Below are 24,352 nucleotides of genomic sequence, written 5' to 3'. Positions count from 1 at the left end.
GAACCACTTTCTGCATGGCCAAAGACATATTTTATACAACAAAACAAATCTTTCAAGCTATATTAGTTCACCGTTTGGTAAAATGGCCCCCTTGAAGATATGCCAAATTAGCAGCCTCTGGTTAACTGCAGCAATACTGAAGAAACCGTGGTTTTGGCAAGTTCTGAGAACTGGCATATTTTTTTCTAATAATATTTAAGTCCCACCTGAATCTAAAGAAGTGTATCTCAATCTACATTTGACTCAGACGTCATTCACTCCTGATATTAACATCTGTCCTAAGTGATCTGTTCACAAGTGGACAGCTCATTTGGTGAGGAAGATCTTGATTGGTGCTGATTGGAGATGCAGTCAGGGCACGCTCTAGTGCCAGGTATGAACTTGACTTAGAGCTGTACTGTTGTGATCGGTTCACTCAGGACAGATGTTAATATCAGGTCTAAACATGAACCCAGTCTTTGTGTTCCAAAGAACTGGCTCTTGTTGAGACCACTTGTGATCGGATCTCACTTCACCCCTCTGTAAGCATATAGAGAGGAAGAGAGTGAGGCAGAGTCAGGAGGGCATCATGTGATGATCAGTGTTGATATTGTAGCAGTGGTAACAAACAATTAACATTTTAACTGTAGCGGGTCAGAGATGTCAAGTGAGCTCGGTGTCAGTTATGTCTGCGAGTAAGAGAGAAATACACACAGACAATGACTGAGCCAATCACCAATAGACGATATATTGTGTTCCAAGAAAATCAGAGATGCAGACACTACTGTGACGTATATGGTGACGTAATGACCTGGCTCAAAGCAGCTCACTGCGTTGTGTTGGTAAGCAAACAAATAAGCAACTATGACCAACTTCCACATGTTCCCTCTCACCTTACAAAGTTTATTTGGTCAACTCACCCCACGCCCCCTTTCAACTCACAGTTTGAACGCATTTCGTGCTCAACAGTCCCAATTTCAACATCAGTGTCATCAAGTCTTTCATTTTGTTGGATTACAGTTGGATGTGGAGTCAACGACATGAAAAACATGATACAAAAACCAAATAAAAACCATCTTACCTCATAGGACCCAGACACACTGGACCCCGGCGAATCTCCTGACACACCGTCCCACCTCCACATCTTCATGGGTAGTGTACATCTCCTGTAGACACTCTCGGATGTGGGGCACCATCCTCTTGAGGACCTCGCGGCTCATGATGACCCCTGGCCCCCCCATGCAGAAGTTCTCCCCAGGCTCCAGGGCCAATTTCCCCAGCTCGTCCCGGGCCCCCATGCCCGTTTGGCCGAGAAAGATGGCTTCGCTGCTGTTGAGGCTGCGCAGGAAGCTCTCCAGCTTCTCGCTTTTGATGTAGACATCGTCATCAGCCCTCATGAACCACTCGTACCTGTCCAGATAATGGTCGTGCATGTACTTAAGCATCATGAAGGATTTCTTCTGGGGTGGGTACGAGTCATCCACATTCCGCAGAGCCACGATGGGAATGGGTATGGAGGTGTCAGAGCCCTCACTGGAGAAGAACTCCACATGACCTGGTATTGATTGTGCCCAGGTCCTGTGAAAACAAGACAAACAAATACACGTATGGAGTCAAAAAAAAGTTCAAATAAACAACTGGCATAATCTGTAACATGCAATATCCCACAACAATAACCCCCAAAACAGACACAAACATTGAATACTCAAGTGGTCATGTGCATATTACCGTACAGATTGCACGGTCAAAGATTCTGGACAATGTCATGATTAAATTTACGTGACACAGACCCCTCGTCAACTAGACACAGTAATGTTTGCACTGTGATTAAATGCATGTGGTGTTGATGTTACATTACAGAAAACCTGGTTATTGTTGAATTTACAGTTACAGAAAAGACTGCAAGTAGGGGTGGGCGGTATTAAGGGTATAGAAAGTACACCTTGAATTTCGATCTAATGGATTTTTTACAGAACCATGAAGACCAGTAGAGCCCTCACAGATCTGAGGGTGAGATGACAATCCTTTCTATCAAACCCCTTCTGGAAAATGAGGAAGTGTGGGAATAAGAATAAAAAATAAAAGAATATACCCATGCTGCATTAGGCCTGTCCAATATAATGATGCAAATGCAATGACGTTAGAAAAACATCTCATCGTTTCATATTATGCTCTATTTGTTGTGCCTCTTTACAGCAACATTTTTCATCATTTGAATAACACTTCCACACAACCCAGATGTAGGGAGTGAATATGCATGAAGATTACACAAAGAAACATGGAGGAGAGTGAGTGACTGAGCGTGACACAGAACATAGTCATTTTGAACAGGAGAAGGACCAGTCAAGACAAGAAGTCTGGAACTAAAAGAGGAGCGGCTTCTGTCACATGGATGTGGTTTGGGTATAGTGAGTCTGACACAGAAAGGAAAACTGTACTTGTAAATAATGCCTCAGACTGGTCCCCACAACAGACCGGAAACAAAACTAACCTCTCTTACCACCTCGACAGTACGGACAGATCCTATGGACAAGAGACACTAAACAAACCCCCAGACTCAGACACTACAGGAGGGGTTTGTCAATCAAACATGTGACAAAGAGTCATGGAAGGAGATGATAACAACTTGACCAACAATTACCATTTGTCAATGCACTTCCCTCTTACCCCACATGATAATTCCATTAAAACCTAAAATTAGCATTCATTAAAGCAAAGCTATCCGTATAAGCACCGGCTGCGGGCCAAACAGCTGACTGCTCATTGAAGTATAGCTGGATACTTTACTATATTAATTATTGATTCTAATAAAATAGTTGTGATTAACGCTTTACTAAGCATGTACATTTTAAGACCACTTCAAACCCACACAAGCATGATGACAGAGACACATACACATGCCTGCCTGTCTGTATCAGTCTCGCCCCCACATGCTCACGTTGAGTGTCTGTGTGTGTGCGCGCTCAGCTGAGAGGTTATGTCGAGAACAGAGTTTTCTTCAGTGTTTGACAAATATTAGCAAAATAACCTACGACAAACACATAATGAATTGGATTGATTGCACAGGGAGGGGACATATTCATTATAAGAGCCACATCAGAAAACAGGTTGCAGCAGTTTGACAATCGCACATTAAAAATAGTCCACTAAAAGCTGCATTTTCCATACACACCACACACGTTAATGGGCTTAATGAATGAACAAATTAATGAATTATGTCTATTTTCATTGCGCTTTTAACAGCAGAGCCATCTCTAGGACGCCCTGCAAACGCACAGTAAAACAGACAATGTTGTCACAGTAACAGGCCTCTGGCATGTGAGGAAAATGTAGCTGTGCCTCAGCCTCACACTCATTTTACATTTTTAAATTCCTACAATGCTTCATGTATGAAACAAAGACATGACCAAAACTAGTTCAATCTGAATCCATTACAACAATCCAATTATTGCACTCTAGCCTATTCCAGTTGCTGTGGATGGAATGTGATCTAACCGAAGTGTCCTCTTTTTGTTCAATTTACTACTTTTATTGTAAAACTTTAATAGAGAATTGGTTGTTAGGTGGCACAACTGATTGTCTTCAGATTGTATCTTTAAAGATATTTGTTTGTGCCACCCCACCTGACAGTTTTTTTAGTGGTGAAGTTAAAAATACTGTTAAAAAATGGATTTAAGCTGTTTGAAAAGATATTTAACAAATGACACTTGTTTAAACACATTTTTAAGACTAAAAAATATGTATTACATATATTGAAGGACTATCTCTTTAGAAGTTGTATAGGTAAATTGTATTTTTTGCCAATGACCATTTATGCAAACTAATGTAAGATGTCATAAATCATGTTTAAAAATAAGATATGATGTAATGGATATTCCTGCAGTAATACACACGAGTTTCCACATGTTTAAAGTTTTGGTTGAGAACACTGTTGTTGAGTAATTTTCTCCTGAGTAACAAAGTGATTGGTCCGTCTCGTATCATACCTGCACACTGCTCATATAGAGCCAGAGGTGACAGTGGCTGAGTTGGTTCAATAGATTCACATGATCTCAGTCGCAGTTTTTTTCGCAAAGTTAAATCAAATAAAACATGGATTAAAAACATGTTCCTCCGTAAAATTACCATTTCTCACTAATTAAGAGCGTATTGATGTTTAGAGAAAAAAAAATAAGACAACTGTGGCATGTGAAGGTGTCCATACATAAATAAATAAAATAAAGTTGAATGGGTCTTCATTACAAGTGTTGAGTGGTCTTAAATATGAATAGCTATTTACAGAGCGTGTGGGCTAGAGAACACAAGAAGATGAACTCTCTTTTACAATAATTCACATGTTTACCAGTCAAACACACAATATGTGTAACAAATTGGGGCTGTCACAGACACATTTTCTATTTAGGGAATGGGTGGGGGACACTCCCCAAGACCCCTCCAAAGTGACTGCCCTGTTCTCAGTGTTATGTGAATCTGGTGGAAACCCAGAGAAAGACATTCACTGGACAATAATCTCCTGCACAACATCAATGGAGCTGTTGGCATCAGAGTCTTGAAAGAAGGTTTAGGCCTAAATCCAAATCGGTAGAGCCCTTAAAGGATTATTCTGGTGTAAACAGTACCATGTACCCTCATATCTGCATGGAAACAAATTGCAGTTCTTTCAATTTATATTTATATTTTGTGAAATCACAATTATCCTAACTCCTTGAATGGAACAACACTTTAATGGAGATCAGACTAGGCTTTTGTTATCAGACATTCCAGCTGAATGCCTTTTCTGCAAAGCCCTCCACCAGCGTCATGACCAGAAAGCCTGACCTGAACATGAAACGATTTACTAGTCATGTTCTACACGGAGACTGAATCGTTAACCTTGTTTCTGTTTGTTTTCCAACACAGTACTGTGAAACTAAGGAGCAATAAACTCGCATTTGACTCACACTATGGATATCTGCTGCTCTGAGTTGTACTTTGATATATTTTTTATACGGGAGACACCAGTTTTTTTAGGAGGCTTTAACATGTATCATTAGTGCAGGAGTAAAAAATGACCAGTCTGAGGCCTGAGGTCCCATGGCATGTTCAGTGGAAATGTCAGAATGCCTGATTGAGTACTGATTGAGTACAACTCTGATTCTCTGGGAAGCTGTGAAGTGAGAAGGGTTTGAGAAGCCCTGGTTTGGCATCATTTTGCCTCGCAGACCTGTAGTCCTCATGTAGGACCACAAGACCAATATACTATCTTAGCTGCACAAGAACAGAGATGACACTTCACAGGTCGCCCAGCTTAACCTCTCCCAGTTCCACTGACCAGCCAGTAGGTCAGTTAGTACAAACTCATTATGTCCAGCTCTGGTCAAAGAGCTCCATTATGATTGTGCAAGTAGTCATTGAGAAAGCTATCAATTAACAGTTGCTCTAACAATCAATTAATCTTTTTAGTCATAAATCAAGCCGGACTTGGACTGTCAAATAGAGACTGAATAAATTTAGATTAGGGACAAGACAAAATCTCAAAGGCATTGGATAGAATGGTGCAGCGGCAAAAATTGAGTATCTATATCTAATTCCTGGAGTTTATATATGCTGTGATGCAATATAAACAATATGCTTTTAGGTTGAGTTATTTTTATTCACTTAAGTTTGATATTTTTTTATTTAACAATTGAGAATTTGTTAAATATTTGCACAGCCTTTTACTTTTACCTCTGTAATTCTTAGGTGGATTTCCTGCCCTTTGTGTTAAAATCTATCGACAAATAAAGTTGAATTGAATATCTTTCATGACAGTGCACAGTGTACCTGGTACTGTCACACTGAGGGCACTGTAGCACTATCCTTAAACGTCTTTTCTCATGAATTCCCTCTGAAAGGAAGAAACCCTGACTGCCAGCGGTGTGCAGCACTGGAGCTGCCCGCTAGCTGCCTGATCGTTTCATCGACGTCCCTCCAGGTGACTGAGTGACGGCCACACGGACACTGCTGGACCGTTACCTTCCACAGAGGAGACATGATCCCCGACACACCACGTACCTGTGCGCTGCCACGGCCCGGCTGTTCAGGTACTTCTGGGCAGTCATGACCCCGACGAACAGGAAATTGTTGGACCTGGAGCCAGGTTTCTCGGTCGCCGGGGAACCGTTATCCTGCGGTGGCCATAACACTCCGCCGTATTCCTTCCTGAGAGCCCCGTTAAGCCCGCAGCCGGCGGGGCTCGCCTTCCGCTTCTGTCCGGCTTTCTTCAACTCGGTCGCTTTGGGTAAAATGAGTCTGGAAGCCAGAGTGAACCCGACCACCAGCCCCAGCAGAACACTAAACCATGCTCTTCGGCTTCGACCTGCCATTCCCCAAAACTTCACCAGCTCGCCGTGGATCCCCGCTGTGTCCTAAACAGCGGAAAAGACACTAACCGGTGAACTGAATTCAAAAACTCAATAAATGAACGACAGTAACGCAACAGGAGCGGATCGGTAGAGCTGCCGTGTCTCCAGAAAACCGGGCTCACACACACTCTCTCATGGTAGAAAAGCCCTTTTCTTCCAGTTGCCTACGTAGCATCACAGCAGTCTCCTTGAAGCCGCCACCTGAACCGCTCTCCCACCGTCGCCCTGCCCGCTGCTCATCAAACCGCCCGTCGGGCTCCACCATCGGCTCACTTCAACGCCACTCGACAGACGCACCAGCTCTTTTCTTTGCCTTCAGCAGCGGCCCCGTCTTCGCCATATTTCGCCGTCGGAAGGATTCAGACTGTCCTGATCGCTGCTCGCGAAACGGTTTAACGTCGAATTGACCCAACGGCATTTCCGTAGAAGCGCCCTGACTGGCTGGCTGCGTGAATCCGCTCCAACCATTGGCCCCGCGCTGCTGCGTTCAAGGGGTGTGGGGAAATTGTCCAACACTGGGTACATCTGCCACACGATGGTATTTCTGAAAACTGGAGGTGCTCTCTGTGACAAACACAAAATCATGTATATTGATAACAACATCAATACCTCAGCAACAACACTACCACAACCAATGATAAAACATGCCAATGGTGTTCAAACCACTAGTTTTGGGACTGTAAAAATATTGTGAGCAACTACAAATCCAGTCAAATGCAGATGATTCGGATTGAGATAGTTCTAATTTCTTCTTTTTAACTGTATTCATTTCTAATGTTACTTTAATCATCCAGCAAGTCCAGAATCTATTATTCTTGGTCACTGATCAGTACTACGCCCCCAGAAAACTACAATAGAAAGCAGTATTACATAATATCCACAATCAATACAATTCAGAGCTGTTCTATTTAACTATTTGCTTCTTTACTTGAACTAACTTGTTGGCTAAATGATGGATTAACATCACACGAGCGACCACAAACGTAGCATGGCTCTCAGCCTGCTCTCTAGTCTCGAGCGCCCCCTTGTGGTTCCCATGGTTTTCATGCTTTTCCCCCTTGATATTATAAGCATGAAAACTAACCCTAACCATACAAACACAAAACCTTTAACCCATCCGATTAAGTTTTGATGTTCACAGGGTTGGTTCACTACAAGTTGACAAAATAGGTCAAACTTGTGTGATATTCTCTTCAAACCATCATCAACACTGCCAGTCACAGTCTGTGATTGTCATATATATAGTGTACTTCCTCTGTGTGCACACACACACACACACACCTTAACTATCACAACTAAATGCCTAACACAAAAACCTAATACAATAATCTATTAATATTGGTAAACAGCAAAAATGCCATCCAACAGTTCTGTTAATTTTCTCAAAATGGAAGCCATCCATTAGTGGTGACAAACCATTGTCTCATTTTAGTTTTTGCGTCTCTAAATTGAACCCAGATGAAAAAAGACCTAAACTTTTAAAAATGCTTAAACTCATTAGGTGTGTCAAAACAACTGACAAGGAAGTCTCTGACATATTTTGTACAATCAAGACTGTTCAAAGTGAACCCAGAGGAAATGCCGGGTATACGAGGGGATCGCAAAGTGTGGAGGCTACAAAGACTACAAAGCAGCTGGGACTCTCAGAGTAGGTGGATTACCACCATCACCTGGACTGCTATGAAGCAGCCAACTGCGACAAATTGTGGGTTATACTCATAGGAGCAGCAGGGTAAGTACACATCAAGTATGTGTTATGTGTACCACGTGTTGGCATTTCTCACAAGTGGATCTCACTTGTCTGCTTACCTGTTGGCACGTGTTCAACATTTTCAACCTGGTGGTATTACACATTTTCTCCTTGCATACAAACGCAATAGACTTGAATGATTTTATTGCCACCAACAAGTGTTGTGCATGTATCCAAAGCCTAATATATCTTAATCCTATGTGCATGGCTGTCCAATAACAATCAACATTACATCAATGAGCCTGTCCATGCACTGTGCGAGATGTTTATTCATCACCATAAACACAAGCTGGAGTTCATTTCATTCCTCACACACACCGTCCTGCTGCCAAACACACTCAGTATAGAACATGTGGATTAATCGGCTTCTGAAAATTAGTGTCCAGTGTTTTATGTCTTCATTTTCAGAGTTTCAAACATGTCACTGTTCTCCCAGTTCATCAGTTTGTTTTCCAGCTTTGAAACCTTGCAAATTATGTAGTGTTGGAGAAACACTGTAAAAAGAGAACTGCAGTTTTGAAGAAGGAAAACTTAAATTCAAAGAATTGCCTGCAGAGACAACATTATGCAAGGCTTCAACACATAGTTTCAGTCATACAAAATACTTTTATTAGATTTCATGCTTTCAAACACAGAGTTTCAATCTTTCTTACGTTTTGGAATATAGTATTTTTTTTATTAATCCCATAAAAGGTCTGTGTACAGAAAGACACAGACAGGGAAGTCAGCAAGTATTGAGACCGATAGACACTTTGCTTCTGATTTGTTTGCGTTTTTATCTGATGAAACTGAAGAGGATCAGTTTCATACATCTTACATACATGTTAATTTAGTAAGAAAGATATAATAAGTCTACTTACGCCACTGTGCCATTCAACTCTGACAATCTGGGTTCTTATTAATAAAGGTTATGCCATTTAAATTGCTATAATATTAAAGATCCTTTAGTTGAGTTGATCATGTTAACTTGACTGGCTTCCAGTAACATGAGCCTCACCACTGGAATGAACTGTAAAATAAACTGAAGCTACAGACACTCATTCATCCAAGAGGCTGCCACCATTAATAATATCTGTGATAGTGATAGTGATTTGTACAGTATGTCTCCAGGTCTTTGTGCATGCACTCAGTACAACACACATGACATCTTTATTTTATTTAGCTTCGAGCCAAAGAGAGAAAGCTGAACTCCTGTCCTGGAAAACCTGAGCCCCCAGATTACACAACCATTCTTAACTCTGTCCTTTCACTCCACATTGGGCTTCAAGTGTGCCAGATTCAGAAACAAACCTGCACTTAATTTAACTATCACAAACTATTTGACACAATGAAACTGGAGCTTTTTGCCTCGAGCCACAGAGAACAGTCAGTACTCCTCCACTGAAATACCGGCTTTTAGGCCTGCTGGGAAATAATGAGGATCTTAAAATGAGCTTTTATTACTAATTATAGCCCCCTTCAAGACAGGCTTGAGGCCTTTATCATTTCAGTAAATGTTGCAGGTTTAGACACAAAATATCAGGTATATTTTGGTTTCAGTGTTCAACACACACACACATTCTATTTTAGTGACATTGGCACAATGCATTCACTAGCCCCTTACCCCAACCTTAACCATCACAACTAAATGCCAAACCCTAAACATAATTCTAACCCTAACCCTAAAACCAAGTCTTAACCTTCAAACAAGCCTTTGAACTTGTGACGACCAGTCAAAATGTCATAATTAAATGCTTGACCCCAACCTAATTCTAAACCTAACCCTAAGTTTTCACTCTCAAACAGTCCATTGAAATAGGGACAGGGAGTGAGGACCAACAATGTCAAGATTTCCTCACTCTGTAAGGTGTAGGCTCATCATGGTCCTCACAAAGATATCTGTGCAAGAATCCACAGTTAGACAACTGCTAACTTGTAATCATAAGTGCAAAAATTACTGCCAAATTTCAGAAAAATCTGCTTTGCAAATGTTTTATGAGAAAAGAAAATGCTTTCAACATGTTTATCAGATCTGAAGGAACCAGACGATGTAAACTGTAACTTGTTCACAAGACAAGCCCACTGGGCTCCTGTAAACCATCATAAACATGGGGCCTGTGTGCCCCTGAGAATCTGGAGCCCCAAGGCAGTTGCCCACTTTGATGTTATGCGTTCACAGATCTTAGCCTCAGCTCCACTTCCTGGATAAATTCACTTTAACTAAAGCTTACAAAGACTTTATAAAAGCCCCACAGCATGTTGCACCCTCATCCCACCTTCAGGTGTTCAGAGAATCTCAGGTGGACACACTCAAACTCTTTGTGGACATTTTTATTGCAGAAACATGTGTTACATGATAGATGTACCCTCCTTCCATTTACATTGATCAAAAATGTAACTATATAATCTGAATCTAATGTTGCGTATAACTAACAGTGCCCAACAGCTACAGCTGCTGTAGTAGTAGAAACTGTAAAGTTATGTTGTTACACACTTATTAAAATATATCAGGCAGCACACAGACTGTAAACATCTTCAGCCAAACCAGGTGGTTAAAAACCATTTACAGGTTAGGCTTCATTACAAGCTTTCAACTCCATGATTCATTTGAAATTTAAAAGTTATAATCCAAGATTATCTTTGATGCTAAACAATACAGCAGCACAGAGATCAGAGTAAATAACAGTGATGAGAATCAAACAGGAGGAAATCAGGCAGGACAGAAGGCATGTGCTGTTAAAATAACGCTAACTGAGCAAAAATCTTCATGTAAGTGTGGGTTTAATAACGTTGTCAGCTTGGTTCAATCAGCCTGTGTGCACATCAAGAATGTCAGAGGTCAAAGGTCACGCAGACCTAAGTCTCTGACCTTCTTTAACCTCATCCACCAGATGACGGCCCTCTCCGGCCGGGTCTCCAGGCGCAGGAGCCTCCTGCTTCTCCAGAGAGGGGGTTGTAGCCTGAAAGAGACACAGGACAACAGAATGAAAAGAAAATGGGGTAGGAGACACACACAGAAGACAAACACAGTCATTATTTAAGGGTTGGGGTTATTTAAACGACTGGCATTAGCAGAGGGTGTAATCAGTTGTTTCAGATACAAAAACATCATCCAACAATATCACCTAAATAATTTTGCCTTTGCTGACCTCTAGTGGTTTAACTCTTCATCACGCTTCAGGGACATAGACGTGTACTCCTAGTGAGTCAGTACACTGTGACATCACTGAATTAGCCTTAAAACTCACCCAGGGCAGAGAGACACTGCTGCTCAGTCTGGTGTACAGAGTGCAAGTTTATGAATGGAATTTAACTTCCCTCCATTGCCACTGGATTAAATTGCTTTTGCAATATGGTTTGGACCAGAGGGTGATTTTTTTTTAGCTCGCCCGCCTTCAATGAAGGCCAAAAGGAAGTCTCCAAAACAATCTGTCCAGCTCGTTGTTTTGTCAACGGTGACAGGGAAAACCTGATACTGAAATTCCTCTGGATTTGAAAGAAAAGTAGCTTTATTACATAACATTGGAAAATCCAGCGCAAGTCTAAGGAGGGTGAATGCTTTTTGCCCCTCTGTTTTCTCTCTAGTTTTGAAAATAAATGCAGGTCTAATCCTACACAGGTGACCTCCTTTTAAGAAATGCCCTCTTTCCAGCAGTGAAAATCACTTTTAGCTAACTGTTGAACATAGGTCCAACATGATTAAGTAGATGTTTGAGGAAATAACCAGGTAAATAAACTGTGTCTGTTAAAAGAGGAAAACACAGATTAAATGGGTGGAAGCTGGAACTTGTTGTTGGTATAGAAACAGCAACATATTTTGAATTGGTACATGGTCCTTTACATTCAAGCACATTGTGTTGAATCACAGGGCATGTACGGTTTTCTTATAAATGAAAAAACTGTATGAAAAACAAAAAGTAGGAACTAGCAACATACAGTATAACTAGCACCTCTTTAACCTCAGTATTTCCCCATCATGAGTTACTGTGGTGATTCTCTCTTTCCACACAGGTTGACAACTTGTGCATTTTAAGCATTTACACTGATCCCTCAAAAACTAAGGTCAGAAACTAAGTTCAGATGTTGAACTCAAACATCTGACAGTCAGAACAAAATATCAGCTTCTTCAAATGTACGCAATCTGGGGACAGTGGGGATGATAATATTGTCAACGAACTGGCCAATTTCCATCTGTGCTGAACAACAACATAAGAAAGAGCTTACTGGAGCTCTCCCTCTCTTTAACATTTCAAGCTCCAGTGTGTTCCAGCTGCTGTCCTGTGAAGTACATACCAGCACTGCGAAGTGGCTTCTTATCCGTCGTTGGTTTCTGCGCTGTGGTTGATGAGCTGGCCTCTTCGGTGGTCTGCAGAGAGATGTATTCATCAGATACAACAGTGGGGGACTCACATCATGACCGCACTGATGTGCGAGAATGAAGTTGACAACCATAAAACCCTTTGATCATCACTTTTTTATACTGAAGTGAAGTATTCATTTTACAGCAGAAACAGGTCAGTGCTGTTTGTCAGTGTGTGATCGACTATAAAAGAAAACAATGAAGTGATGTCAGATTTCTCTGACCGGCTGAGACCAAACAGTATAACGTTTTCATGCCATGTCAAGCCAGAGTCAACTAAAAGTTAAAACTTAAAGTCTGACGTCCTTGTATAAAGTACATCAGTGTATTGTTCTGTTTCTAAGACCTGATTCAGGACTAAAGGTGGCAGGGCTTTTGAAGTCCTCAGCTCTGAGGAGCCTCCCTGAGGATCTGTAGCTACAGAATCAGCAGCATATCTTTAAAGTAATTAAGCCTTTAATTGATCCTAATACACAATTTTCTTACCGACATACTGCCTTATCTATTGAATGAATTTTGTTATTGTTTTAATTGTATTTTGATGTTTTATTTCTGTATAATTTTATTTCCTGACATTTCTTTATCCTGTTTCAACCATGTAAAGAACTTGAGTGCTGTATAAATTATTGTTATTATTACCTCTGTATCCAACTGAAAGGTGAGATAGTTTTCATTATGGTCTGTTGTGTGGATGGTAATCAAAGGGTTTGAAAATTAAGAATTCTGTTTGATAATGTTGAAGTGAGCGAGGCCTCAGATTAAAGAACCTGCTCTAACAAAGTTACAGATCATTAAAGTGGAAACTCACCTGAGGGGGTTTGGCATTTCCTTTGTAGCTTTTTCCCTGTTTCATGCTATCCCATATCTCTATCTTCTGCCTCCTCTTCTCTTCTTCTTGCTGTTTGAAGAATACAATGAGTTAAGGTCCATCAGTCACACAACATCATCATCTCTCTTTCACTACTGCACCTGTTTCTGTTTTTCTTTGAAGAGGACTGCCTTGGCATCAAGCTCCACTTGCATCTTTCTCCGGGCTGCTTCCATGGCCTCTTGTCTTCTTGCCACAAACGCAGAATCTTCACAAACAAGCACACAAAAACACATAAAATTGAGTCTTTACTAATAAACAGTGAATCCCTTTGAAATAAACCATTGACATGTTCCACAGATGTAACAGTGGTGCAAATCATCAGTTTATAGATGCAACTTTGATATTCTCTAAAACAAGTTTTAAGTACAGTAGGTGTCACAGGCAGACATCAGGAAGGGACAACTTGTTCAGAGGGGAAGAAGTGAAAATCTACTGTAAATAATGATCATAATATAATAATGAATGAGATTTGTTCAGTCATGTAGATGTGCACGTGACCACCTGAAGGAAGAGACCCACTCAATTGGAAGCCTCACGGTAAAATAGATTTTTTGCCAGAGGAAGACGAGTCATGTTGCAAAAGACTCAGGCAGTATGAACATGGAGAATGGGTTACAGGCACTGAAAACTGAATTAACATACCTTAGGCAGAATGTTTACTGATTCATATGTATCCAAACAATATCCACACAGCTATTACAGGAACAGTGTCCCAGTCACTTTGGAAACTGATAACAGGATCTATTTGTCTCTGACTGGTGCTCTTCTGGTTAACAAGAGCATGTACTATGTGAGGAAGTCAAAATAGATTTTTGAAACTATTATAAAGACTACTGCAAACACGCTAAAGTTATATTTACATATTTCTTTATATTCTTTGACCCTACATTGTACATGGAATGCTGTTTTGATTTACTTACATTTGACTAATCAGACCTTTTGGCTTTGTACCTTTATGTATCACATGATGTGTGGTTCTCACCTTGTGGTGTTGCTGGGGTGGAGCTCTGGGAGCTCTGGCTGGACCTCTTCTTGCTCAGGTACTGGATGAGCAGGTAGCCCAGCACAGACACCAGTAGCAGATACCAACCATACTGGGACAGAAGCTCTCCCGCTGTTTTTGTACATGAGGAGAAAACACATTAGATGCATATTAATCAATATTAAAACTAAGGTTCATATCTATAAAAAGAAACTGGGACGATAAAAACTACAGCATGAAAATCTGAGATAATTACTGACCTAATTAATTAAACACATCCAGGATTCTAACTAACATATATCATATCAGATATATGTAGTTTATTAAATATGAATATCTCTGATATATCACATTAGAAACTTGGTTTAATGGTCCATATGAAGATACAATTGTGTGTATATATATATATACACAAACATCATATTAGGACACAGACATACATGTTTACATACGTATACGTACATATATGTATGGGTATATATGGCTGTGTATTTAAATAGATACAGTATGGTAATATGGACACATAGATACACATACAAAGACATGACTATTTTAACAGCTAGCTTCACACTGGGAGACGAGCTGCCATCAGCTAACAGCTACTTCAGCTTGCAACTGGTGTTTGTCTCCATAAGCTGTGCTAACTATCAGCATGCTGTTGTTTACGATAACTAAACCACTCATCGGTTCGCTAAATCTGAAGTTATGTCCGGGCAGCAGTAAACACAGTGTTCCGGTCTAGTGTGAACTAACCCGTCAGGCTCAGTGAAGTCAGATCCTGGTTCTTAGGCGGTTCTTTCTCCACGTGATATCCTCCCTCATCTGTGATCTCCACATCATCCATCTCGCTAACTCTCTCTCTGTCGTATACACAACGTTATCCGCTCTTTGGTCACTTGTGTTATGGACAAGTCCCCGTGTCCACCATATTTGATCGAACTAAAACAGAGGAAACGTGACGTGGTCAGTTTATACTTGCTACCTTTCTTCTTCGAGGATTGTTGACGGTTGTTATATCTGTTAAAGGCGTTTTACCGCCACCTACAGGACTGGAGTGATGATCAGGAGACTATCAGGGACACATCTTTAACTCGGGCTGCGAGCTGCACTGTGAGGGCCCGACCACTTGCGATCTCGGGACCTGATGCGGCCGCGAGGAAGAGCGAACAGGGACTTGGCGAAACGTCTACGTGTGGTGTGCGTTTTGTGCATCGCGGGAAGGATAAACACGTCACTTCCTGCCCGTAACCCCGTGTGTAGACCACACGGTTAAAATTTTTATGTAAATCGAATTAAAGTTGTAAAACGAGGCTTACCTTCTTTTGGCAGTAGGCGATGCTATCACTACATACAGACTAACTCTTGTTTCTCTTCAGATCGTATAAATCTTTCACCTTTGCAACAATCTAAAGACATCAAAGGAATCTATGACCACTGACACTGCGACATTAAATCAAACTGACAAGGATGGGTGGAGTTAAATATGAAGTCACAAACAAGTGCTATTCTTTCAGCTTAACCTTTGGGTTGATCTGATTTACGTTCAAATACTACACGTGGAAATGGTTAAAAATTGCCACTTATGGCCAATTTCCTGTTTGGTCTAGCATATCGATCCAAGAGTTTTATGTTCGTAATGAAATGACACGTCACTACGGATTTTTGCACATGTCGGTCATTCGTGGTGCTATGGCTGCTATTCACTTATTTTGGCAGGCCCATTTCGAATTACTCAAATACATACATTTATCAGGCCTGAGGCGCCCGCATTTTGGTGAGTTTTCGAGTATCTTCAAGCCATCAAAAAAGGGATTCATTTTCCTGATTAACCAAACAAAAAGCAATAGGGCAGTCCTCTGGCCCTCAGCTTCGATATATATAGATATATCTATATATGTTTATAGATATATACCTGGACCTATTAGTAGCACACCAGAACACATTCTTCAGCAACGTGATTGGATCTCAAGGCTATTTTGTGATAATGGATAGACATGTTGTATTTTAAGGTCAATGGTAAATGGGATGTGATCCATCCTATTGAGAAAATGTCAGGAATTTATGGCTTAAGTTCTTCTCTCAATCCAGTGCAATACCATTTTAAAATATTGGACAGAGTCCACATAAGTGAATTGCATTCAGCTTGGAATGTCAATGGCTGCCTCATAAAGAAAGTGGTCCCAATTCAAATATTCAAAATTTGTTTAATGGTCATTTTACAAAATAAAAAACCAGCCCTGGTAAATGTACGTTCAACACAAGAAATTCACAACATAAAAAACGAAAAATGCTTTCAGGGTTTTCAGGAACCATTAACATGTGGCTCTTGAACCATATCTTCATCATCCTCTGGATTTCTCTCATTCATCTGCTCTCCAGCATCTCCACCCATGTGTGTTTCCATCTGTTCAGTGTCTTCCTCTTCTTCCTCCTCCTCCTCCTCTTCCTCCACCATTTCACCTGGACCTGATTTAAAAAACAAATAGATTTATTAGTCCATCTATCAAAATACAATGAGACTGATAAACAAATCAAATCAATCGGGTAAGGCTGAAGTTATCCCATGTTTTCTTCGTCAATTTCTTAATACTTAGGCCCAATCCCATTTCACCACTTCTCCCTACACCTTGTTTTTGAGGGTTACCTTGCCCCATGAAACGGAGCTACAAGGGGTCGTGGTTGAAATCTTACCCTACGAATTGGGACAGCCCTTCAAGAAAATCATCAGTAATTGTCAATGTAAATGGACGAGACAAAAAGTTTTGCCCGGGGATGTCATCGTAAAAACATGGTTGAGATCTTAAATAAACCAATGCCATTGTTTGCAGTTACTAAAGTGACAAGCCTATAATATCCAATAACTTCTATGCTAATGCAGGTGAATCAATGACATTTGAAATTGAATAGCTTGGATGCTCGGCATTATTTCAGCAATAAATCAAAAGCAAACAGATTCAAGCTGCTAGCAGTGGTCTGTATGCAACCCTGCCAGGATGCTGTGTTATTAGAGGAGCAGTTAAGTTCAGTAACATCGCTGCTAAACGCGGGTTCAATCAAGTGCATTGTGTTTCTTCAAAGAGGGGGATGCGACTTGAAATTATGTGAAAATATGGGAACATCATGCCACAAAAAAAAAAAGATCGCTAGCATGCTAACGGTGGAGATTTTGTTACCGTTGTGAAAAAAATGACCGTAATACATTGAAATGATATTAAATAAAGACATTACAATCATACTTTTTTAATCCTTATATGTCCTGCTATACTTGTCGGTCCCTCCCAGCTTGATTCGCAAGGCATTTGGGGAAATTCTCGTAGCCCTCGGTTTGAAGTGTGGGTCTGAAAAAACTCTGTTTCGAAGACTGTACGGATCTAACACTTGGCCCTACCCCTCTGTCCAAGCAAGTATTGGGACAGCCTACCCATGCACAGGAACGAGCTAAACGAAGGGGAAGGGCTAGCGCCAAGTGGTGAAATGGGATTGGGCTTTAATCCACACTAGGTGCTGTAGTGAGCAGTAGCTGCAGCAGGACATTTTGTGGAAATGAACCAGTTTCTTCATGGCAACAAAACATGTCAGCCAATGGAACTGAGCATCTCACTGATGTGTTCTTAAAAGCTTAACAACAACGGAGCTCAATGACACAGGATTAATGCCGGGGTCAGACTACATGATATCAGTTAGGAAACAAATCAATTGTTTATCCCATGTAATGTGTCATAATGGACACTATTTAACACCATATCTGGGACGCCTTATGGCATCCAAACATGTTTAATCGGAAGTCAGTTGCGAGCGCTTCCTTACTGGCAACGAAAGTATGTCATAAAAGTTTGCAAACATATGACTAGCAGTATGTAGTCTGTCATACCACTCGGGCACGACACAGGAAAAATGTATGACAATAATCTCCTTATCTGACAGTGATCATTGAAACAGGCACAAGTATCTGACCCCAGTCTTCTTGTTAAATTTTTTTTTTTTTTTCCAAAAGTGTTACAAAATTGTACCAGTACCATTCAGAACCTACTACTTTGTTAGGGCTGCAGTATTAGTTTGGTTCTGAAATAGCACTGGGTCCACACTGACCTTGTCTTAGATCTCGGCCTGGGATCTGTCCCGCCTGAAGCATCCCTTTCAACCTCTCCACCTCAGCCAATGATGAAGCATTGGCGATGGCGTTCTGAAATACAAACACATTCATGTTAACCTCAGCCTGAACTGATCCGACAAATCCTGTTCACCCCTTTAAATCCTGCAATTTCCCTGTACAATAGTTATTGAGCTGAGTGATTGTCTTCACGTGTTTGTAACCCCAGTCTTTGATTAAGGATTTTCTTTGGCTGTACATAAAAAAAAAAAATATATCACTGCATGGTCTAAGAGGTCAAAGGTGACCCAACCAGAAAACAATTACAAATCTCTTCAATAATTAGATCACATGGTGACTACTGAGTAACTCAGTAAAGCTTCCTCAGAGGAAGACTCAAATGTGATAGAAAACTACAGAAAAAGCTAGAGTCTCATTAAGATGATTTGCATTTTTGGTGGACCCATGTCATATTCTATGACAGGGTCATGCAAATAATACATTTGAAAAAAAATCTGCTTTTGATATCTTGACAACCCCAAAACTCATTGTCATCAGTTTCAAATGAACAAAGTGAACCTTGACAGCTTCCACATCTGCTTGAGACGGCCCCGTCTTCTTCTTCTCAAGTTGCGCAGCCACTCCAGGAGTGAATCTGAAAGTAACACACCTCTTTTAGACAATGTGGACAAAAACAGCACCTCTGACCTCTCAACCAGTGTAGTCAATCTCAAGTGTAGTGTCTTTTCTTAAGTCAAATAAACTGATACATTGTCCAAAGACAGCAGTCCTGAGCAACACTGTGGTAAACGCTACTGGCTTTAGGTTTATAGGGTTGGGGCCCATTTATATATTTAATCACCTCCACTGACGGGTTTGTTTTTGTTCCACTTGTTTAATTTCTTTGCACTATGAAATACTCTGAAGTCATTTGAAACTTTAATCCTTGCAAGTATTTAGACAGTTGCATGGTTTCTGCTCTAAAGGCTTTGAGCTTCAGCACATTCAATTTAAAATAGTAATGATACAATATAACATAGAAAGACCTGTGTGCTCTTGATCAAGTAAAGAAATTAATTTTGATTCTTGAATTTGAAATGTTTTCGGGTATATTGTTCAATAAACAGCTGTAATGCTATTGTTGACATTGCCCCTTAATACCTGCCTTTATTTCTCTTCTTGTTCTCTCTCTCCCGTGGCCATCGTTTCAAATTAAAAAGCTCCTGCAGAGTCATGTAGTTGTGACTTTATTTAACATAAATACTGCCTGGTCGCTTTAAGGTCATGAGCAGTTCCTTTGGTCTTTACAATTTTTTCTTCCCATTATTTTGGTTAAGGTTGTTTTACTGGTCCAAATAAACTTTGTCCCAGAATTCTGACACTGATTTTATGAACTGAAAACTGGCCTGTTTGAGGTCTTCTCTTGACAGTTGACAAGAAACAAACAACTCGATCCGGGAAAGCTTATTATCAACTCACCAGTCAGTGCAGCTGTTTTAAATTGAATGTGCTAAAGAACAAGAAATATTTGCCATCCAAATACTGAGCTGGACCATCTAAACATAGCCAGAGGGGAACAAATAAAGCAGATTCCTCCAATTCCTGTATGTTTGTCAATCACTGTGTATTCTGAAGTACACAAACATACAAGTTTTGACAGTGTTTTTTATTGATTAGTTAACCCATTCCACCAGCCAGGATCCAGCGGTTCTGAGGAGCTGCTGTCTTATGTGGACTTTTATCTTACGTTTTCGTTCGCTTGGCAATATCCTTTGCAAGCTGAGCACCTCGTTTGCCTTTGAACATTTTCTCCGCCTCCTGGCGCTCCTATGATGATATCACAGTTTAATTGAAAACCTTTGTTAATCACACACTGAGCTTTGATCCAAGGGGGGACAAGGCCAGGCAGGAAAAAACACAATTCACCACAACTCATTATTTGTATCCAGTGCAAAGTTTAAAGGGGACATAGCATGCAAATTCCACTTTGTTAGTGCTTCTACAGGTTAATGTGGGTATCTGGCATGTCTACCAACCCAAAAACTCTGGGAAAAAAAACACTTGCGCGTTTTGTTATGGTTCCTCTAAGTCAGAAACGTCATGCTTGAGTGACTCGATTGAGCTTCCTGGGTTTTGTGTCGTAACAAGGCACTGGAAGTCTCCCTACATGGCCTTGGCCCACCCCCCCGCCTCCCCCCTTGTGGTATTTTGACCAAAGTATGTTACAGACATTTCATTAAGACCCCAAGGAACCATATCAACTTGTGGTAAAATGGGCATGCTATGTCCCCTTTAAGTTAACCAGTCTGTACTGTACTTTTTAGCCTCCATCTCCAATACTGTAATAAAGTCACTGAGGACTGGTCAATAGCTTAATGTCCCCACATTACATAACATTTACAATCTGACTTTGAAGAATAGGCACAATATACCCGGTCACTTGCACTTACCTTAAGCTTTACCTTCTGGAAGTCAAGCACACGGATCTGGGGGATTTTGCTGATGACATAGAGCCTGTAATGCTTCTTGTTGGTCACTGGATTCCTTAACAGGCTGGAATTTTAAGTAATTATTAAGAACATGTACAATGATAATAAGGCAGTGCACAAGACAGAGTTGAGTACTGATGATTCTAACCTGAGGAGGGACAATGTCTTCACTGAGGCTAGAGGGTCCAAGTCACCCTTAAAAAGAAAAGAATGACATTACAACAAAAAAACCACCACAGGCATGTCTTCAGCCCTGCCTCCCGGCACTACATTTCACTTCACTTAAAAATTGAGGCAAAGTTACCAAATTAATTAAAAAACTTATAAAAGGAGAGATTCATTAAAGAGCATTGGTCCAGATGAGTGATATTTTATACAAAATACCATTGAAACTAAAACTAAGCCATTTAACCCAATAAAACATCATTAAAATACATCTACACTTTGGAGCCTGTGGTTTTGTTGAATTACTTGTAAAAATTTTGCTATGAGAAAAAATGATCACCATGGAAGTAACAAAATACAAGAATATCAAACTGTGGAAGAATTCCAATTTTTCTAGCATTTCAGCGTATATGTTGCAGTCAACATTTTAATTTCAAATACAAAAAGTTGAGTTTGTTCTGTTGCACGAAATGCTGTTGAAATGTACTCACCAGCTCCTGAATGTTGTTATTTGTGAGAACCAGTTCAGACAGACTCGGCAGCGATTGCTCCAGATTCTCACCTACACGACTGGAGAAAACATTGTATAAAAGGGTATACAAGGAGTGGTAAATTTGATTATTCAAGATTAACATGTTTTGTTTTACACAAGGATGCAACCGTAACTTACCAAATCCTGTTGTTGTTCATTAGCAGTGTTTTCAGTCTTTTGAGCAGAGGGAAACCATCCAGTTTTCTGACTTCATTATCAGAGAAGTCAATAGTGTCAAACTGGTCCAGAGTTGCTCCGAGATTTTCGAGCACTGGGATTTTATAACCTATGGAGAAAAAGAAAAAAAAACGACATTTAATTTTATCTATAAAGATCAATGAGCTATGATAAATGTACTATCCTGGCTCATAATTTCTATTAAGCATTGGACATTTTCTATCATCTAATAAAATATAGATGAGCCAGGCTTACTTGCTTAATCAGTTTTCACTTTTTCCATTGTAGACTACATATTGAAAACTGCATTGGAATTACAGTGTACATTTTAAATACATGATTATGATTACTCTCCTCAGCACATGTGCTCCTTAGTTATAAAATTCAGCAGCAGGTAAAAAACTTTGGGCACAACGAAAAGGTATGATGGAAACAAAGACTGCTCAGTCCGCTTAGACAGAGAGTGTGATGTTCGAAGTAGAGGTTCGGAAATTTCTCGATGCTTAGATGCATCGGATGCTGACTTGAAAGACTGCATCGATGCAGTGATAGAACATAATCGATTTATGTTTTCTGCTACGTTCATTGTTTTAGCAATGTCCCACCGCTGCATCATAATCAGCGCTGCTTCAGGATCAGGACAGAAGCACACCGCTGACATGCGCTCACTTTTACAGTTTAAACAATTAACACATCACTGATAACAAATTATTAGGACACGTACAGGGCTGACTTTTACTTTGTTAGTTTGAGTCACTCTAGAGTTTATGAGACATGTTTAAACACACCGTGCACCGCTACATACAACACAAGACTTGTTGTATGTAGTCAGGACATCGTTAAGTGAGCGGGATGATCCAGAGTCACGATACGACATCATTGATTAATAACCAAAATACAAGTAATTATCAGTTTGTGTGAAGAGAAGAGCATGCATGCACGCGCACACACTCCAGCAGACAGAAGTTCTTCCTGCGATTACGACGTAGCGCGGTGTTTGAACTCTTGCAGAAGAAGTGACGTCCCGTTTATCCAGGAACATAAATATGAATTCAGCCGTTTTTATGAGATCAGTTCTAAAGTGTGATGATTAGAAAACAACAGAGGAGCAGAGTCACTTGTTGACCAGCGGAGTAATGCGCCTCACTTCAGTGGCACTGCCCAGGGGGGGCCAGACAGGGCCACCTTGATACAGTTGTAGTCTGATTTTTGAATTGAAAACCATATTTTGTAAATTACAGCACAATTGTAGAAGTAACAGTCTATTATACATTTAAAAGCACTTTCTAAATAAAAAAAAAGTTCATGTTTGTCTGACTGATTGTATTAACTGATGAAAAAGCCACCATTTGCAGTAACATAATTGTGGCTGTGATACATTGAAATGCATCGATACATTGTAGTGAATCGAATCTGAATTTAATCAAATCGTGAGGCTAGTTAAGATGCACACCTCTAGTTCAAAGCCTTTTTTTCGAATGATCCTCAATACATTTTAAAGTTGGCACAGATCTGTTTCAAGTATAACATGTACACTTTCAAGCCCTAATATAAGTGGGTGTGTCTAGACCAGGGTCACATTAATTGGAACACTGAAAACCGTGTTTATCTAATATATTATAAAAAAACTTCTAGTATCCTCTAATAGCAAGTGTTGGCAATGAGAAACCGTGGTAACGTTTCAATGAGACAGTGCTTTACTGACGGTCCCTGGCGTCAGCTCTCAGTCAACACTTCCACACAAGCTCCATGCAATTTGGTGGAGGGCATGTAGGAGAGCTATGCTAACACTAGCAGGCCCAGTACCTCGATAACGTTACACGGACCACCTGATGGAAACCTCATGTAACTTCGCTGCTTTATGGAAGAACTCCCCGTGGATCCCGGTGTTTGACTCACTAGTGCTTTAGCTCACAGACCCGATTATCTGCTCATGTGGAGGGGTTGCTCTCAGTCACTGAGCTATTGCTATGCTACTGCTAACAGTCACACGGTAAAAAGTAATGTAGCGTAACTCAGCCGAACAGTACAGACTCTGCTGCTCAAGTCACAAAGTGCCTAACCAACCAACTCAGTTTTTGAATGGAGCGCGGGCCTGCATTTAGCCAAATCAAGCTAAGCTCACCAAGCTAACGAGGTAGCGATGAAGAAAGTTTAGCTAACCTCGTAAATCCAGCTCTCTGTCTCTCACAGGGTTGGTGTACTGAGCGGCCTGCTCAATCAGCTCCGCAGATAACTTCACCATGTCGAAGGATACAACACACGTTAATAACTTCGGATTTCTGCAACCAAACTGCGCACACGCTGCTGACCGGAACAAAGCCTGAGAGCTCTTCTTACTTCACCTTAACGACGGGATACGAACCACCTCGAGGGCTGTGTGGCGCCACCTATCGCACTGGAGTGTATGCTCTATAGAAAGAAAGAAATAAAGAAAGATAGATAGATAGATTACCGTAGTACGGAAGCGTATTGCATTCACTTGAAAAAAAAAAAGTTCTGTTTTTCTGAGATAATTATCTCGGAAATTCCGAGATAAGTTCTGTTTTTCTAATTAATTTTTTTTGAAAGGGATAAAAAAAATTAATTAGAAAA

At 40.5% G+C, this 24,352-nt stretch overlaps 3 protein-coding genes and 1 long non-coding RNA gene across 7 annotated transcripts in view; 1 reads left to right on the top strand and 3 right to left on the bottom strand.

Annotated features, from left to right (window-relative positions):
- The window catches only part of chsy1 (chondroitin sulfate synthase 1), a 57,200-nt gene extending 50,311 nt beyond the window's left edge, over positions 1 to 6,889 (bottom strand). Inside the window, exons 1-2 of the mRNA XM_034581661.1 lie at positions 6,013 to 6,889; positions 1,061 to 1,557 (exon numbers count right to left, since the gene is read on the bottom strand). Coding sequence (XP_034437552.1) covers positions 1,061 to 1,129 — 69 coding nt within the window. The 5' untranslated portion in view covers positions 1,130 to 1,557; positions 6,013 to 6,889. The remainder of the gene's footprint in view (positions 1 to 1,060; positions 1,558 to 6,012) is intronic.
- Positions 6,890 to 10,406: 3,517 nt separating this feature from the next.
- Positions 10,407 to 15,292, bottom strand: selenos (selenoprotein S). 2 transcript variants are annotated; one of them, XM_034581707.1, is made up of 6 exons: positions 15,058 to 15,292; positions 14,305 to 14,436; positions 13,421 to 13,527; positions 13,260 to 13,349; positions 12,385 to 12,457; positions 10,407 to 11,051 (listed from the first exon to the last, which is right to left on the bottom strand). In XM_034581707.1, the coding sequence occupies exons 1-6, from the start codon at positions 15,146 to 15,148 to the stop codon at positions 10,972 to 10,974; spliced, it is 573 nt and encodes a 190-aa protein (XP_034437598.1). In that variant the 5' UTR covers positions 15,149 to 15,292; the 3' UTR covers positions 10,407 to 10,971. The 2 variants fall into 2 exon arrangements, with proteins under 2 accessions (XP_034437598.1, XP_034437597.1); XM_034581706.1 differs by having other exon boundaries at positions 14,305 to 14,442; positions 15,058 to 15,289.
- Positions 15,293 to 16,492: 1,200 nt separating this feature from the next.
- snrpa1 (small nuclear ribonucleoprotein polypeptide A') lies at positions 16,493 to 24,108 on the bottom strand. Of its 3 annotated transcripts, none has more exons than XR_004613496.1 (9): positions 23,921 to 24,105; positions 21,719 to 21,866; positions 21,540 to 21,618; positions 21,032 to 21,078; positions 20,845 to 20,947; positions 20,142 to 20,221; positions 18,870 to 19,049; positions 18,394 to 18,586; positions 16,493 to 16,770 (listed from the first exon to the last, which is right to left on the bottom strand). XR_004613496.1 is itself a non-coding variant. In XM_034581700.1 (9 exons), exons 1-9 carry the CDS (start codon positions 24,000 to 24,002, stop codon positions 16,607 to 16,609), a joined length of 873 nt encoding a protein of 290 aa, XP_034437591.1. In that variant the 5' UTR covers positions 24,003 to 24,108; the 3' UTR covers positions 16,493 to 16,606. The 3 variants fall into 3 exon arrangements, 2 of the variants coding, with proteins under 2 accessions (XP_034437591.1, XP_034437590.1); XM_034581700.1 differs by having other exon boundaries at positions 18,394 to 18,487; positions 18,974 to 19,049; positions 23,921 to 24,108; XM_034581699.1 differs by having other exon boundaries at positions 16,493 to 16,773; positions 18,394 to 18,487; positions 18,974 to 19,049.
- Positions 16,504 to 20,077, top strand: LOC117759537. Its single transcript, XR_004613501.1, has 3 exons — positions 16,504 to 16,514; positions 17,815 to 17,820; positions 19,942 to 20,077. It is a non-coding gene; the product is annotated as an uncharacterized LOC117759537 (long non-coding RNA).
- Positions 24,109 to 24,352: the final 244 nt, after the last annotated feature.

This window comes from Hippoglossus hippoglossus, chromosome 3, assembly GCF_009819705.1.
Source record: "Hippoglossus hippoglossus isolate fHipHip1 chromosome 3, fHipHip1.pri, whole genome shotgun sequence".
Taxonomy (NCBI): domain Eukaryota; kingdom Metazoa; phylum Chordata; class Actinopteri; order Pleuronectiformes; family Pleuronectidae; genus Hippoglossus; species Hippoglossus hippoglossus.
Note: the sequence above shows the minus strand (reverse complement) of the source record. Positions and strands in the feature narration are given on the sequence as shown.

Bases quoted from the DNA above. Each gene is read 5' to 3' on its own strand.
- selenos (XM_034581706.1), bottom strand. From the start codon at position 15,148: ATGGATGATGTGGAGATCACAGATGAGGGAGGATATCACGTGGAGAAA. The intron at 12,458-13,259 runs GTGAGTTTCCAC...ATCTCTCTGCAG, and splicing joins GAAATGCCAAACCCCCTCAG to ACCACCGAAGAGGCCAGCTC. The intron at 11,052-12,384 runs GTATGTACTTCA...TGTCTCTTTCAG, and splicing joins GAAGCCACTTCGCAGTGCTG to GCTACAACCCCCTCTCTGGA.
- snrpa1 (XM_034581699.1), bottom strand. From the start codon at position 24,002: ATGGTGAAGTTATCTGCGGAGCTGATTGAGCAGGCCGCTCAGTACACC. The intron at 20,222-20,844 runs GTAAGTGCAAGT...ATATCATCATAG, and splicing joins TCCAGAAGGTAAAGCTTAAG to GAGCGCCAGGAGGCGGAGAA. The intron at 16,774-18,393 runs GTCAGTGTGGAC...TGTTTTTTAAAT, and splicing joins AGGCCGAGATCTAAGACAAG to CAGGTCCAGGTGAAATGGTG.